At 43.3% G+C, this 17,404-nt stretch overlaps 1 protein-coding gene across 3 annotated transcripts in view; it reads left to right on the forward strand.

Moving 5' to 3' along the window:
* HTRA1 (HtrA serine peptidase 1) overlaps nucleotides 1-17,404 on the forward strand; it is a 56,325-nt gene that overhangs the window by 17,084 nt on the left and 21,837 nt on the right. For all 3 annotated transcript variants that reach the window (XM_032607423.1, XM_032607425.1, XM_032607424.1), the window contains exons 2-3: nucleotides 14,224-14,323; nucleotides 14,737-14,941. In XM_032607423.1, coding sequence (XP_032463314.1) covers nucleotides 14,224-14,323; nucleotides 14,737-14,941 — 305 coding nt within the window. The remainder of the gene's footprint in view (nucleotides 1-14,223; nucleotides 14,324-14,736; nucleotides 14,942-17,404) is intronic.

A 17,404-nucleotide genomic window follows, 5' to 3' on the forward strand; every position in this document is an offset into this window, starting at 1 on the left:
ATAAATTAAACGCAAAGCAAAATGATCCCTCTAGTTTTACTTTCCTCTTAGCCACATCCCCAAATGCCCACAGCACTCCGACAGGACAGGAGATGTGTGACAGAGGGAAGGAGACAATGGTTTCAACCAACTGCAGTTTAAATATTTCATTTCTACAGATTTTCCAAAAGCGTTTGCTTTGGAAAGCTGAATGCTTTGCTAGAGCCCTCGCAGGGCAAATGCGGGCGGGCTCTAGGGCAAAGCCTTGTTTACCTTCACTCTAAATCCACTTATGCTTTGGATTATTGTAGCTGTGCTGGGATTCAGGATTATCCACTGGAGAGAGCCCAGGAGACCTGGCCAAGGTTCCCAAAGCTTCATGGTTTGTGGGCACCCTTGATGTCTCAGTAATTTTTCATGGCACCCCCTAGGCCAAAAGAAGGATCTGACAGTTCCATTTATCAAGTATTATAATTAAGTCCCAACACCTTAATAAGTTTTTGTGTCCTTGTAACCTATTAGTCATTTGACAAAAAAAAAAAAGAAAAGAAAAATGATATTTTAATTTCATTATTCAATAACCACAATTACTTACAAAATTAATACAAATGATCTTTGCACACCTGTTGGGAGCCACACAGCCTCTCAAATCTTGGAATCAGATTGGACACTGCCAACCCATTTCCAGTTCAACATTGATTTTTGTACAGTACTTTCTTTTAATCACAGAGACCACCAGAAATCCAAATTCACAAAATATGGAATCATCAAAAGAATGTAGTGCGATCTGATTTTGAAACCGTGAATGGCCTAGAGCTCGTTCTCAAGGTGTCCAACAGTTATCAAGTATCGCTGTGTTTCCCCAGAAGACATGAAATATCCTGTGAGTTTGCTATGGCACTCAGGGGTGGTTCAGGGCAGAGTGAGAACAAATGCATTAGGACCGGCAAGACTTCTTTCTTCTTGCTTCACCTCTCATCTTTACCTGACACTTTTGCCTTAAAGATGAATGAAACACACATTTTGATGTATTTAAAGCACATGTGCAATTGTGTGCTAAATCTTTTGAGAGAAACACAGATAAAAGTCTGTCCTTTGATTCGTAGTCCCCTCGTGATTTTCATTTTCACTGCAACAAATTTTCTTCAGTGTGATCATGTATGTCCAGTACTTAACTTACTGTCTGGCTTTTCTTCAGTAAACACTTAATAATGGAAGTGTCTGTTAATTCTGATTCTGATAATAATCACTGAAACTTTTCAACACTGTGTCTCTCTTTCCTCATGTAAGTAAGTTGTTGAAAGTAGTTAAGAAGTATCATCTGTAAAACTCCAGAGATGATGGTTCCAAGGAAGCAGCATTTGTGGAGTTTTGTGCATGACCAGTAGTTTATAAAGGGGGAAAGATGAATCATTATTATCTTTGGATGGGAATCTGGCAATTGTAAAACTCATAAAATTAGAGTAAATGGCTACTCTTAATGGGTCATTTGTTGTGTTTAAAATTATTAATGATAAATATTTATTAGGGAAGTGGAAAGATCTGTCTTTGTAAAATGTTGTGGCATCATTCTACTAATCCTAGTTATTCACAATTTTTCTGTTTAAAATCACATAGTACGTCATTCAATTTTCTCTTTTTGAGAATTATTTTGATATCCTAGGTTCTTTGCTTTCCACATAAATTTTAGAAATAGCTTATCAGTTTCTACAAAAACTCCTGCTGGGGTTTTCACTGGGAGTATGTTGAATCTGTAGATCAATTTTGGGAAAATTGATAGCTTAATAATAGGGAGTCTTCTGACCCACATGTATGATGTCTCTCTCCATTTATTTAGGTTTTCTTTAATTTATTTCAGCAGTTTTGTAGCTTCCAGTGAATAGGTCTTGCACATATTTTATTCAACATTTTCCTAAGTATTTAATATTTTTGATGGTGTGTTATAATTGGTATTTTTAAAAATTTCAGTTTCCAATTGTTTACTGCTAATACATAGAAATACAATTGATTGTGCATATTGACCTGTTACCATGTGATGGTGATAAACTCACTTATTCTACATAATATATTTGTAGATTCTTTTTCTATGTGGACCCTTATGTCATCTGCAAATAAAGACAGCTTTATGTCTCCTTTCCAATCTCTATTTCTTTAAATTTCTTTTTCTAATTAATTATTCTGTCTAGGACTTCAATAAAATATTGAATAGAAGTGGTAAGAATAGATGTCCTTGCCTTGTTCTCATTTTTAGAGGGAAAGCATGTAATCTTTCACCGTTAAGTATGATGTTAGTTTTAGGTTTTTTGTTGATTCCTTTTATCAAACTGAGGAAATTCTCTTCTATTTCTAGTGTGCTGAGTATTTTTTTTATAATGAATGGACGTTCAATTTTGTCAGATCTTTTTTTGCATCTATTGAGATGATCGCTTGGGTTTTCTTTTTTAGTATGTTAATTTGGTGAATTACGCTATTTAGTTTTCAGATGTTACACCAACCTTATTTATCCTTTCCTGGGATAAACCCCACCTGGTCATGATATAGTATCCTTTTTCTTATATTGCTGAATTCTATTTGTTAAAAAATTTAACCACATTTAGTCTGTGTTCATGCTGGATATTAGTCTATAATTTTCTTTTATTTATTTATTTGAATTTTATTTTATTTATTTTTTTATATTGCAGGTTCTTATTAGTCATCAGTTTTATACACATCAGTGTATACATGTCAATCCCAATCTCCCAATTCATCCCATACCACCCCCTCCCCCCAGCCACTTTCCCCCCTTGGCATCCATACGTTTATTCTCTACATCTGTGTCTCTATTTCTGCCCTGCAAACCAGTTCATCTGTACCATTTTTCTAGCTCCCACATATATGCATTAATATATGATATTTGTTTTTCTCTTTCTGACTTACTTCACTCTGTATGACAGTCTCTAGATCCATCCACGTCTCTACAAATGACCCAATTTCGTTCCTTTTTATGGCTGAGTAATATTCCATTGTATATATGTACCACAACTTCTTTATCCATTCGCCTATCGATGGGCATTTACGTTGCTTCCATGACCTGGCTATTGTAAATAGTGCTGCAATGAACTTTGGGGTGCATGTGTCTTTTTGAATTATGATTTTCTCTGGGTATGTAGTGGGATTGCTGGGTCATGTGGTAATTGTATTTTTATTTTTTTAAGGAACCTCCGTATTGTTCTCCATAGTGGCTGTATCAATTTACATTCCCACCAACAGTGCAAGAGGGTTCCCTTTTCTCCACACCCTCTCCAGCATTTGTTGTTTGTAGATTTTCTGATGATGCCCATTCTAACTGGTGTGAGGTGATAGCTCATTGTACTTTTGATTTGCATTTCTCTAATAATTAGTGATGTTGAGCAGCTTTTCATGTGCCTCTTGGCCATCTGTATGTCTTCTTTGGAGAAATGTCTATTTAGGTCTTCTGCCCATTTTTGGATTGGGTTGTTTCTTTTTTTAATATTGAGCTGCACGAGCTGTTTATATATTTTGGAGATTAATCCTTTGTTGATTGATTCGTTTGCAAATACTTTCTCCCATTCTGAGGGTTGTCTTTTCGTCCTGTTTGTAGTTTCCTTTGCTGTGCAAAAGCTTTTAAGTTTCATTAGGTCCCATTTGTTTATTTTTGTTTTTATTTCCATTACTCTAGGAGGTGGGTCAAAAAATATCTTGCTGCGATTTATGTCAAAGAGTGTTCTGTGTTTTCCTCTAAGAGTTTTATAGTGTCTGGTCTTACATTTAGGTCTCTAATCCATTTTGAGTTTATTTTTGGGTATGGTGCTAGGGAGTGTTCTAACTTCATTCTTTTACGTGTAGCTGTCCAGTTTTCCCAGCACCACTTATTGAAGAGACTGTCTTTTCTCCATTGTATATCCTTGCCTCCTTTGTCATAGATTAGTTGACCATAGGTGCGTGGGTTTATCTCTGGGCTTTCTATCCTGTTCCATTGATCTATATTTCTGTTTTTGTGCCAGTACCATACTGTCTTGATTACTGTAGCTTTGTAGTATAGTCTGAAGTCAGGAAGTCTGATTTCTCCAGCTCTGTTTTTTTCCCTCAAGACTGCTTTGGCTATTCAGGGTCTTTTGTGTCTCCATACAAATTTTAAGATTTTTTGTTCTAGTTCTGTAAAAACTGCCATTGGTAATTTGACACGGATTGCATTGAATCTGTAGATTACTTTGGGTAGTATAGTCATTTTCACAATATTGATTCTTCCAAATCAAGAACATGGTGTACCTCTCCATCTGTTTGTATCATCTTTAATTTCTTTCATCAGTGTCTTATAGTTTTCTGGATACAGGTCTTTTGTCTCCCTAGGTAGGTTTATTCCTAGGTATTTTCTTCTTTTTGTTGCAGTGGTAAATGGGGGTGTTTCCTTAATTTCTCTTTCAGATTTTTCATCATTTGTGTATAAGAATGTAAGAGATTTCTGTGCATCAATTTTGTATCCTGCAACTTTCCCAAATTCATTGTTTAGCTCTAGTAGTTTTCTGGTGGCATCTTTAGGATTCTCTATGTATAGTATCATGTCATCTGCAAACAGTGACACTTTTACTTCTTCTTTTCCAATTTGTATTCCTTTTACTTCTTTTTCTTCTCTGATTGCCGTGGCTAGGACTTCCAAAACTATGTTGAATAATAGTGGCGAGAGTGGCCATCCTTGTCTTGTTCCTGATCTTAGAGGAAATGCTTTCAGTTTTTCACCATTGAGAATGATGTTTGCTGTGGATTTGTCGTATGTGGCCTTTATTATGTTGAGGTAGGTTCCCTCTATGCCCACTTTCTGGAGCGTTTTTATCATAAATTAGTGTTGAATTTTGTCAAAAGCTTTTTCTGCATCTATTGAGACGGTCATATGGTTTTTCTTCTTCAGTTTGTTAATATGGTGTATCACATTGATTGATTTGCATATATTGAAGAATCCTTGCATCCCTGGGATAAATCCCACTTAATCATGGTGTATGATCCTTTTAATGTGTGGTTGGATTCTGTTTGCTAGTATTTTGTTGAGGATTTCTGCATCTATAGTCATCAGTGATATTGGTCTTTAATTTTCGTTTTTTAAAATTTTCTCTGTCTGGTTTTGGTATCAGGGTGACGGTGGCCTCTTAGAATGAGTTCGTGAGTGTTCCTCCTGCAATTTTTTGGAAGAGTGTGAGAAGGATGGGTGTTAGCTCTTCTCTAAATGTTTGATAGAATTCACCTGTGAAGCCATCTGGTGCTGGACTTCAGTTTGTTGGAAGATTTTAAATCACAGTTTCAATTTCATTACTTGTGATTGGTCTGTTCATATTTTCTATTTCTTCCTGGTTCAGTCTTGGAAGGTTATACTTTTCTAAGAATTTGGCCATTTCTTCCAGGTTTCCATTTTATCAGCATAGAGTTGCCTGTAGTAGTCTCTTAGGATGCTATGTATTTCTCAGGTGTGTGTTGTAACTTTTCTCTTTTCATTTCTAAAGTTATTGATTTGAGTCCTCTCCCTCTTTTTCTTGATGAGTCTGGCTAATGGCTTATCAGTTTTGTTTGTCTTCTCAAAGAACCATCTTTTACTTTTATTGATCTTTGCTATTGTTTTCTTTGTTTCTATTTCATTTATTTCTGCTCTGATCTTTATGATTTCTTTCCTTCTACTAACTTTGGGTTTTGTTTGTTCTTCTTTCTCTAGCTCCTTTAGGTGTAAGGTTAGATTGTTTATTTGAGATTTTTCTTGTTTCTTGAGGTAGGCTTGTATAGCTATAAACTTCCCTCTTAGAACTGCTTTTGCTGCATCCCATAGGTTTTGGATCATCGTGTTTTCATTGTCATTTGTCTCTAGGTAGTTTTTGATTTCCTCTTTGATTTCCTCAGTGATCTCTTGGTTATTTAGTAGCGTATTGTTTAGCCTCCATGTGTTTGTGTTTTTTACGTTTTTTTCCCTGTAATTGATTTCTAATCTCATAGTGTTGTGGTCAGAAAACATGCTTGATATGATTTCAGTTTTCTTAAATTTACTGAGGCTTGATTTGTGACCCAAGATGTGATCTATCCTGGAGAATGTTCCATGCACACTTAAGAAGAAAGTGTAATCTGCTGTTTTTGGATGGAATGTCCTATAAATATCAATTAAATCTATCTGCTCTGTTGTGTCATTTAAAGCTTGCGGTTCCTTATTAATTTTCTGTTTGGATGATCTGTCCATTGGTGTAAGTGAGATGTTAACGTCCCCCACTAGTACTGTGTTAACTGTCGATTTCCTCTTTTATAGCTGTTAGCAGTTGCCGCATGTATTGAGGTGCTCCTATGTTGGGTGCATATGTATTTATAATTGCTATATCTTCTTCTTGGATTGATCCCTTGATCATTATGTAGTGTCCTTCCTTGTCTCTTGTAACATTCTTTATTTTAAAGTCTATTTTATCTGATATGAGTATTGCTGCTCCAGCTTTCTTTTGATTTCCATTTGCATGGAATATCTTTTTCCATCCCCTCACTTTCAGGCTGTATGTGTCCCTAGGTCTGAAGTGGGTCTCTTGTAGACAGCATATATGGGTCTTGTTTCTGTATCCATTCAGCTAGCCTGTGTCTTTTAGTTGGAGCATTTAATCCATTCACTTTTAAGGTAATTATCAATATGTATGTTCCTATTACCATTTTCTTAATTGTTTTGGGCTTGTTTTTGTAGGTCCTTTACTTCTCTTGTGTTTCCCACTTAGAGAAGTTCCTTTAGTATTTGCTGTAGAGCTGGTTTGGTGGTGCTGAATTCTCTTAGCTTTTGTTTGTCTGTAAAGCTTTTGATTTCTCCATCGAATCTGAATGAGATCCTTGCTGGGTGGAGTAATCTTGGTTGTAGGTTCTTCCCTTTCATCACTTTAAACATGTCATGCCACTCCCTTCTGGCTTGTAGAATCAGCTGTTAACCTTATGGGAGTTCCCTTGTATGTTATTTTTCCCTTGTTGCTTTCAATAATTTTTCTTTGTTTAAGTTTTGCCAATTTGATTACTATGTGTCTTGGCATGTTTCTCCTTGGGTTTATCTTGTATGGGACTCTCTGTGCTTCCTGGACTTGGGTGGCTATTTCCTTTCCCATGTTAGGGAAGTTTTCGACTATAATCTCTTCAAATATTTTCTTGGGTCCTTTCTCTCTTTCTTCTCCTTCTGGGACCCCTATAATGCAAATGTTGTTGTTTAATGTTGTCCCAGAGGTCTCTTAGGCTGTCTTCATTTCTTTTCATTCTTTATTCTGTTCTGCAGCAGTGAATTCCACCATTCTGTCTTCCAGGTCACTTATCCCTTCTTCTGCCTTGGTTATTCTGCTATTGATTCCTTCTAGTGTATTTTTCATTTCAGCTATTGTATTGTTCATCTCTGTTTGTTTGTTCTTTAAATCTTCTAGGTCTTTGTTAAACATTTCTTACATCTTCTCAATCTTTGCCTTCATTCTTTTTCCGAGGTCCTGGATCATCTTCACTATCATTATTCTGAATTTTTTTTCTGGAAGATTGCCTATCTCCAGTTCATTTAGTTGTTTTTCTGGGCTTTTGTCTTGTTCCTTCATCTGGTACATAGCCCTCTGCCTTTTCATCTTGTTTGTCTTTCTGTGAATGTGGTTTTTGTTCCACAGGCTGCAGGGTTGTAGTTCTTGCTTCTGCTGTCTGCCCTCTGGTGGATGAGGCTGTCTGAGAGGCTTGTGCAGGTTTCCTGATGGGAGGGACTGGTGATGGGTAGAGCTGGCTCTTGCTCTGGTGGGCAGAGCTCAGTAAAACTTTAATCTGCTTGTCTGCAGATGGGTGGGGCTGGGTTCCCTCCCTGTTGGTTGTTTGGCCTGAGGCAACCCAGCACTGGAGCCTACCTGGGCTCTTTGGTGGGGCTAATGGTGGACTCTGGGAGGGCTCACGCCAAGGAGTACTTCCCAGAACTTCTGCTGCCAGTGTCCTTGTCCTCACGGTGAGCCACAGCCAACCCCCACCTCTGCAGGAGACCCTCCAACACCAGCAGGTAGGTGTGGTTCAGTCTCCTATGGGGTCACTGCTCCTTCCCCTGGGTCCCGATGCGCACACTACTTTGTGTGTGCCCTCCAAGAGTGGAGTCTCTGTTTCCCCCAGTCCTGTCAAAGTCCTGCAATCAAATCCCTCTAGCCTTCAAAGTCTGATTCTCTAGGAATTCCTCCTCCCACTGCCGGACCCCCAGGTTGGGAATCCTGACGTGGGGCTCAGAACCTTCACTCCACTTCTGTGGTATAAGTGTTCTCCAGTCTGTGAGTCACCCACCCAGCAGTTATGGGACTTGATTTTATTGTGATTGCGCCCCTCCTACCGTCTCATTGCGGCATCTCCTTTGTCTTTGGATGTGGGGCATCTTTTTTGGTGGTTCCAGCGTCTTCCTGTCGATGATTGTTCAGCAGTTAGTTGTGATTCCGGTGCTCTCGCAAGAGGGAGTAGACACACGTCCTTCTACCCTGCCATCTTGAACCAAATCCTCTTTTTTTTTAATTAGAAAAGACAATTCTTTTGGCCACATGGCATGTGGGATCTTACTTCCCCGAGCAGGGGTTGAACCTGCGTTCCCTGCATTGGAAGCATGGAGTCTTAACCACTGGACCACCAGTGAATTCCAGTCTATAATTTTCTTATAATATCTTTGTCTGGCTTTTATATTAAGGTAATGCTGAGTTCATAAAATAAGTTCCGCAGTGTTTACCATCTTTTTTTTTTTTCCGGTACGCGGGCCTTTCACTGTTGTGGCCTCTCCCGTGGCGGAGCACAGGCTCCGACGCGCACGCTCAGCGGCCATGGCTCACGGGCCCAGCCGCCCCGCGGCACGTGGGATCTTCCCGGACCGGGGCACGAACCCGTGTCCCCTGCATCGGCAGGCGGACTCTCAACCACTGCGCCACCAGGGAAGCCCTACCTTCTTTTTTGAAGAAAGTTTGCGAAGTGTTGGTATTGTTTCTTTCTTAAGTGTTTGGTAGAATTCGCCAGTGAAGCTGTATGGGCCTGACATTTTCTTTCTGGGAAGGTTGTTAACTACAAATACAACTTCTTTAATAGCTGTAGGATTATTTGGGTTATCAATATCTTCTTCAGTGAATTTTGATAAATTATGTCTTAAATCTGTCCATTTTTTCTAAGCTGTAGAATTTATGTGCATAAATTTGTTCATGATACTTCCCTATCATGCTTTTATTGTCTGTAGGATCTGTATTGATGCTCCCTCTTTGACTCCCTGTTTGCCATTTTTGTCTTTTCTCTTTTTTTCATTCATTGGGAATGTAGGAAATACCTTACTTTCATGTTTCTGAATTACCAGCTTTCTGTAAATGGCAGGCTGTTACCGAATGCCAGCCAATTCCAGCTTTCTGTATGATAATGGAGTAGCTAGAAGGGCCAGGTCTCCACCCAACTTGAGACTTCCCAACCTCATTACCTTCTGCCACCTCAGTTCTGGCACAATTAAACACGGCCCTCATTTCATAGAGGGAGTTATATTTGCTCTGCAACGGTAGAGGCCACAGCAGTGAGAGGCCCGTGTACTGCAAAACAACAACAAAAAAAAAAAACAAAAAAAGAAAACACGTGGAGGTAGATATTATTATCATCACATTTTATGGACAAGGGGAGAAGACTTGGAGGAGTAAGGTGACATACTAAGGTCACATAGCCAATAAGTCCCATACGAAGTGTCACACTCTGATCTTTCTGAGACCAGAGCCTGTGCTCTTACCTATCCTCCCAATGCTGAGTGGCCTGGATGCCCCAGCCCTCCATCTGTCTGCATCACTCGGAGAGGGGGTTGTGGCAGAGCCAGCCCAGGTCCATCTCTGGAATTCTCCACCCGAGTTGACCCCTCTGGAAGGAAGATAGTTGACCCGCAGTTGAAATCACAGCGGATGGGGCCAGCCAGGGTTTCTAAAGACCACGAGGCAGCAGCAGCTTCCTTTAGCTCGATGGACAACCTTTTACATGGAGCAGGACCCTAGCCTTGAGCCAAGCTGCTCTTAGCAACACTCTTATTCCTCATTCTGAAATTGCATTTGGAGAAGACAAACACTTCTTTGGTTTGACGTTTTGCCCATCTTTGGACTATTAGTTGATAGTTCCTTCAGTTCAGTTGTTTCTGCTCTATTTATTTCTTCCATTAACACAGATCCACCAATGATAATAGAGGTCACCCGTTGCTTTTTTCTTTTTTTTTTTCGGTACGCGGGCCTCACTGTTGTGGCCTCTCCCGTTGCAGAGCACAGGCTCCGGACGTGCAGGCTCAGCGGCCATGGCTCACGAGCCCAGCCGCTCCGCGGCATGTGGGATCTTCCCAGACCGGGGCACGAACCCGTGTCCCCTGCATCGGCAGGCGGACTCTCAACCACTGCGCCACCAGGGCAATCCACCCATTGCTTTTTCATCTCAGCTGCACAATTAAGGCTTGTCACTGTGGCTTTTCAGTATGGTCTGTGCACCCACTGTTCCTCCTTTCTGTTTACACATCTGCAGAATTAGGGGAGTCCTGTGTCCAATCTCAGATTCCACAGTCTCCTTATCTTGCTGTAGCATGTTGGAGTGAGGGGGAGAGACAGGGATTAGATCATAGAATGTTGGAGCTGGAATAGACTTCACAGCTCATTCTAGAGGTAGTTGGCCCCATTTTACAGACGGGGAAATGGAGACCACCCAGTAGACTGCAGATGGAACCTGGGCCTTCTAGTGTCCAGGCCAGCATCCTTCCTGCTCTCCCACGTTGCCGTCCCAGGTGGACAGACCCTGGAGCCACTTTCTCTAGTGTGTGTGAGGAAGCAACTGCTTCTTGTTTTAGCTGGAAAAACCCATTCTCACTTTCATCCCTGATGTGGGCAGATTCTCCCGGGCTTATGTGGGAAGTAGAAAGAGGAAGCGAGTGAATGATTTTTAGTGGCAAGACAAGTAATCGTCCTCCTTTTGAGGGTCTCAGAATCTCCACACTTCCCTGGGGGTTGCTGGCCTTGTTGGAGTTAAGCCTCCTTTTGGCCTTTCCCAGGGAGCTAGTCCGAGGAAGCCCAGATGCATTTGTTTACAGTTGTCTCTGGGTGATGCTCACGGGTTCTGTGTTGGGAAGGAATGTTCCTATCCCCTTGTTTATATCTCTTGTTGGAGAATGCAGGGAGACGCGCCAGTTAAATAACCACAGCTACCTGGGGTCCTGGAAGGGCAGCAGGTGTGTGATGTGGAAACGTTGTAGGTTTGCTCAGACTTTTGTGTTACTTATACACTCCGGGAAGAAAATTTAGTGTCTCTAGAGAAGTCATTTATAGTCTCTGAGCCTCAGTTTCTCTAAATATAACATGGGAACAATATCTGATTTTCCTCTTCCATAGGAAGAGTACCATAGGGAAGGCTTTTCTTTTTTTTTTTAAATACACTTATTTACTTATTTTTGGCTGTGTTGGGTCTTTGTCGCCGCATGCAGGCTTTCTCTAGTTGTGGCGAGCGGGGGCTGCTCTTTGCTGTGGTGTGCAGGCTTCTCATTGTGGTGGCTCCTGTTGTTGTGGAGCGCAGGCTGTAGGCACACAGGCTCAGTAGTTGTGGCGGGCTTAGTTGCTGCGCGGCATGTGGGATCTTCCTGGACCAGTGATCGAACCCGTGTGCCCTGCACTGGCGGCAGATTCTTAACCACTGCGCCACCAGGGAAGTCCCAGGAAGGCTTTTCTTAAGTTTATTTATTTTATTTATTTATTTTTGGCTGCAGTGGGTCTTCGTTGTTGTGCACGGGCTTTCTCTAGTTGCGGCGAGCTGGGCTACTCTTCGTTGCGGTGCGCAGGCTTCTCATTGCGGTGGCTTCTCTTGTTGTGCAGCACGGGCTGTAGGCACGCGGGCTTCAGTAGTTGTGGCATGCGGGCTCAGTAGTTGTGGCTCGCAGGCTCTAGAGCACAGGTTCAGTAGTTGTGGCACATGGGCTTAGTTGCTCCGCGGCATGTGGGATCTTCCCGGACCAGGGCTCGAACCCATGTCCCCTGCACTGGCAGGTAGATTCTTAACCACTGCACCAGCAGAGAAGCCCCAGGAAGGCTTTTCCGATGGTACCATATGAAAGGGTTCTGAAAGCAAAAATAATAAATATTATGCTACCATAAATTTGTTGAATTAGTTAATCTTGCTTAGTAGTTGCAGATCTTCTTCTGCACCTTACAAAAATCAAGCTATGCAAAAAGAGAGCAGATTCCAGCCCTGAAATAAAGCAGCTCAGAGCCCAGTAGCCGTGACAGAGAGGGGCCCTTTGTTCATCGATGGTCTTTCACTTCAAGAAGGAAAGCTTGGGAGAGGCAGGCTGGTACCCGAGATGTCCCTGTGCCCAGGGGTATTGAGCTGGAGAACTGAGGTCCCTGGTGGGGACACACAGCTCAATCTGTACAGATGCTGTGGTGCCACTGGGGATGCCCGTGGACATGCAGCTCTGAGAGCCACAGAAGACTTGAGAATGTCACAGCTTTCACAGCCTGGCACCTGGAGAACGGCTGTACCCCTGGCACAGAGGGGTGTGTTTGTGTGTAGGAGTGTATGTATCTGTGTATACGAGTGTAGCTCTGTGAATGTATGTATGTGTGTGAGTGTAAGAGCGTGTGTGTATACAAAAGTGTTTTGGTGAGAGTCAGAGTCTGTATGTAAGAGTGTGTGTGCGTGCGTATGTGCGTATGTGTGTGGATGTGTTTATGTGTGTGTACTTGTGAGTATATGTATATGTGTGTACGATCATGAGTGTGAGAGTGAGTGTATGTGTGTGTGTGAGCATATATTCATGAGTGTGTAAGTGTAGGTGTGGGCGTGGGTGTGTGTGTTGGGGGCACAGGCCCTTTGGTTAGCAAGGGGCAGTTTTGCAGGCCTGTGGTTTCCTTTTAAACCTCAGCCTCCTTGCGAACCCCCCTGTGTGAACGGTGAGGGAGGGAGACCCCCTGTGGTGAAGGGTCAGGGTTCTTTCCCTTTTATTTCCTACTCATCATGGATCAGTACTTTTGTAAAACATGCTAAAAATGAATTACTACCAAAATATAGTTTTAAAAGACAGAAAGTATCAGCCCCAATTTAAAATTTTTAGATGCAAGAGGCATAAGATTTCTCCGTCAAATTTCTATGAAGGTTTCTGGAAGCCCCCTGTGAGTTCCTGCATGGGGCCAGGTGGCAGCGGGGCTGACAGAGCTGCTGGGTGCAGCCCTATGCTCGACCCACGGGCCACGGCGGAGAGGAGGGAAAGGAAGGGGTGTGGGGGTTCTTGGCTACAGACTGGCCTGGAGCCCCTCTGCTGTCTCTCTGCAGAGAGACTTGTTCAGGGGTATCAGCAGGTGGCACGGGTTTGGGGTCAGAGCAAGAGGCTCAGGCTGCCTCTGCCACCCGTGTGCCCGCAGAATGGGGGCTCCCAGCCCCTGAGTCTCCAGGAGCTCATTTCTGAATCAGATGCCATGGGTGTGCACATCAGGCTGGTGGTAACTAACTTTTTGCCTTGCTGGGAGATCTACATCAGATTTGTGATTGACAGCTTTGTCTGAAAGGAGCTTTGCAAATGCCCACCATACGGGGGGTTCCCTAATTTCAGTGCATATGTTTATAGAGAGAATTATGGTCATTCGATTTTCTCTTTTTTTTTTTCCCAACGGAATCAAGGCATCTCTGTGTCTTTTGGCCTGGGATGTCCTGGGGTCGGGGAAATGGAGTGAGTGCTTAAGATGTGGTGGGAAGCTGCTCTGGGGACAGACAGCGGGAAAGACACCATCTGTGCCTTTGCCTTAATGCTTTTTCCTAGTAGCCTTTTAAATCTATAACATTTGATGAGCATCTTGTCAAAAACAGCCTCAGCCCTCGCCTCGACAGCGGCGGTGTGCTGAGAAGGGCTGCTGTGTGGTGCTGCGGGAGTTGGGGAAGGGACATTGGTGGACGGTGCCATGTCAAGGTGGCCCTCGGGCGACCAACTCTTTGGAATAATGTAGGAGGCCCGGGTATCTGCTGGAGCCTCTGGTTCAACATTCTCGAGGTGAAACTATTGAGAGCAAGGAAGCCAAGCCAAGAGGTCATCTTTGGTGGGTTTTGCTGTCTTATCTGAGTGGGTATTTCCTCAAGAACCAGAAAGATCTTTGCACCTGAGCCCAGTCGCAAAGGGCTCTTGTCCTCACCCTCCTTCAGGTTTTCTGGCTCTTCTAACCTATATCTTTCTCCAGGTGGCCACAGCACAGAGCACAGCACCTATAAGTGTCTCGTCTTTGTTTCTGTTCTCAGGGCAGGAAGATCCCAACAGTTTGCGCCATAAATACAACTTTATTGCCGATGTGGTGGAGAAGATTGCTCCTGCTGTGGTTCACATCGAACTGTTTCGCAAGTAAAGAGAGCCTTCCTTTTGTTCCTCGGCCTCTGAAGCTCCCACCGGAACCGCTGCCATTAGCAAAACATCAGATCTATTTAAAGTGTCACTGAATATAGTCCTACAGGAAGATAAGCATTTCTCCCTTGGGATGTTTTCCTGTTTGACTACTTAAATCTACATTCTTGCCCCTTCTAGATATTTTAAGAACCTCTGGTTCTGAAGAGATTCCCTAAGAATATTTTCTAAATGGAATGTTTGGATGCGTATAGAAGTCAGTCTAACGTTCCATTTTTTAAAGTTAAATAAAGCCAGTGTGTCAAGTAACAAATGCTAGATGCGTGCTGCTGTTACAGAATCGGTTCATCAGTGTGTCTCAGAGCTGATCTGAAGATGTTTCAGCCTTAACCAGGTACTTTTTTTGGTTCTAGGCTTCCTTTTTCTAAGAGGGAGGTGCCTGTGGCCAGTGGGTCTGGGTTTATCGTGTCCGAAGATGGACTGATTGTGACAAACGCCCACGTGGTGACCAACAAGCACCGAGTCAAAGTTGAGCTGAAGAATGGTGCCACGTATGAGGCCAAAATCAAAGATGTGGATGAGAAGGCCGACATTGCACTTATTAAAATTGACCACGAGGTAAGTGTGTTCCCCACCTGCAGGACCAAGTTCTCAGGTGCCTTGACTGACATTTGGCTAAATCTGGAGAGGTCAAAAGGCACCAGAACTCCCTGATTCATGAGATTCTGAAGCGGGACCAAACCAGTCAAGTCTGGACCAAAGGAGAACATTTAGGATATGCTGAGTGTGACCTGGGGTGGGGGAGGGGAGGGAGCTCATGGAAGCTTCTTTAATAAGCAGGCTATCAGGTGAGAGGTTTTTTGTTTGTTTGTTTGCGGTACGCGGGCCTCTCACTGTTGCGGCCTCTCCCGTTGCGGAGCACAGGCTCTGGACGCGCAGGCTCAGCGGCCATGGCTCACGGGCCCAGCCGCTCCGCGGCATGTGGGATCCTCCTGGACCGGGGCACGAACCCGTGTCCCCTGCATCGGCAGGCGGACTCCCAACCACTGCGCCACCAGGGAAGCCCTCAGGTGAGAGTTTTCACAGTAGTGTTTTCAATTTTTATAAAAGAAAGCAATAGGTTTATAAAGAAATTAGTAGGCAAGCAGTGAGAATTGAGTTTCCCTTCCATTCTTAGCCCTGAGGCAACTGCGGCTACAGATTTCTGTTCATTTGTGCACTCATCGCATATAGAGAATTTGCTGGGTTTTGAAGTTAGCCATCATTAGCATGTGAACAGCCACTCTGAAAACAAACCAGGTCTCCCCAATTGGGTTTTTGCAGAGTTACTAGGTGTGTTTTAAAACAATACTCCACACAAAAAAGTTCTGGAAACCGTGAATTAAAACAAAGCTAATGGATTTTGTCCTCATAGCACTTCTCAGAGCTTTTAATATGCTAACATGCATATGACTCTCCTACAAAAGGGTGTGTACTCTAAACTACAATTTTCTGAGTGTAGATTGTTTTTTTTTAAACAGAGACACAAAGAGCTCAGTTTGGGAAAAGGTTTGCTTTCTTTTGAAATATTCTCCATGTAGGCATTTTTGTTCTGTTGATTTGTTTAGCAGTCTTCATACCTGAACTTAAATCCAATTTTTTTAGACCATCAACAATTCCCACTCTTTGGTACGTTAGTTATGGAGGTTTGTTTTGCTGTGTGGCAGGTGCCTAGAGAGATGGTGTTTTCTGGTTTCTCCACACTCTTGTCATTTTCCAGACTTCATCTGGAAAGAGGAATCAGGCTAGGCTGGAATCTTGTTTCTGGCCCAGGAAGAAAGATCATAGACCTCGAGCCAGGAGGGATCTTCTGCTTCGGCTCTCTGTACATTTTACTTGATGCAAGCTGTGAAGTCAGACCCAGGTGGTACAGCACGGGCTGTTTATGTTTGTGCTGTTGACTGGGACAGAAGCGGGCTCTGTGCCTGGTGTAGGTAACTAGGTAACTGGCCTTCAGCGATGTCTCAATTGTGTATTATTTCTGTTAGGTTACCGTGGAACTTCTGTAACAACTAATCTTTCAAAATGTGTTTATTGGTCACAGTATAATCATAATAACTTCTACTCGATAAGCTCCAAAGCTGGACCAGGCTCCGCTTTCATTTGTAACTTTCACCTAATCTGCACGATAGCTGTATTATTGCCATTTTATAGAGGAAGAAACGGGTTCAGAGAGCTTAAGTCACCCGCCCGAGGCCACACATCAAATGCTGTGGTGAAGTTATAGCCTCCGAAGCCGGCCAGGCTCCCCAAGTGCCCAAGCCCGTGACCGTTATGGGAGGGACGCAGCCTGGCCTTTTGATGTGATGGGCTGACTCAACTTTAAATAGCCCACTGGGAGGCTGGCTCACCCCGGCTTAGGTTCACCCTGCGTGAAAGGTGTCCAGGATGTGGTAGTCTCACCGGAAGGAGGTGACTAGAATAGCATAGCCTGTGGCCACACGCGGGACTTCTCAGCTGCACTGAGCCCTGGGGAAGCAGCCAACCTTGCGGGCTGTCTGCAGGCAGGGCTCTGGTCTGGACGCTGCGTGAGCTGCCCCCGCGGGCTAATTTCATGTTTGGCACGCGTGGGTACAGCCCATGCAGCTGCTCTGGCCGGGGGATATTCTTTTCAGCTTTTGAGCCAAGGTGGCGAGTGTATTCTCCTGCCATCCCTGGCATGTCCCGGCTGGCTGTGAACCATCTCCCATCTCGACAGACCAGCTTTGTAAGGTGTTTCTGACCTGGCTCCTACTGTCCCCGGGAGGCTAGCCTTCCTGCCAGCAGCGCGCTATTTGAGATGCGTTTCTAGCCCAGGAGAAAGGAGCTTGAAAATTTAAAGTCGAGCTAACGTGGCCTTTCAAAATGGAATCGGAAATGAGGGGATATTAAATTGCAGGCGCCCACACAAGAGACTGGTTTCCACTGACTAAACTCCTTTTTTTTTGCTGATTGCGGTTGGAAGTGGAGAGAGTCAAAACATCTCTTCCAGCTCTTTCCATTTTGTTCCCTTAGTCTGATGATTGGTTATTTAGGAGAGGGGGCCGCGGACTGGCTTGTAAT

This window comes from Phocoena sinus, chromosome 16 (genome assembly GCF_008692025.1).
Source record: "Phocoena sinus isolate mPhoSin1 chromosome 16, mPhoSin1.pri, whole genome shotgun sequence".
NCBI classification, from domain to species: domain Eukaryota; kingdom Metazoa; phylum Chordata; class Mammalia; order Artiodactyla; family Phocoenidae; genus Phocoena; species Phocoena sinus.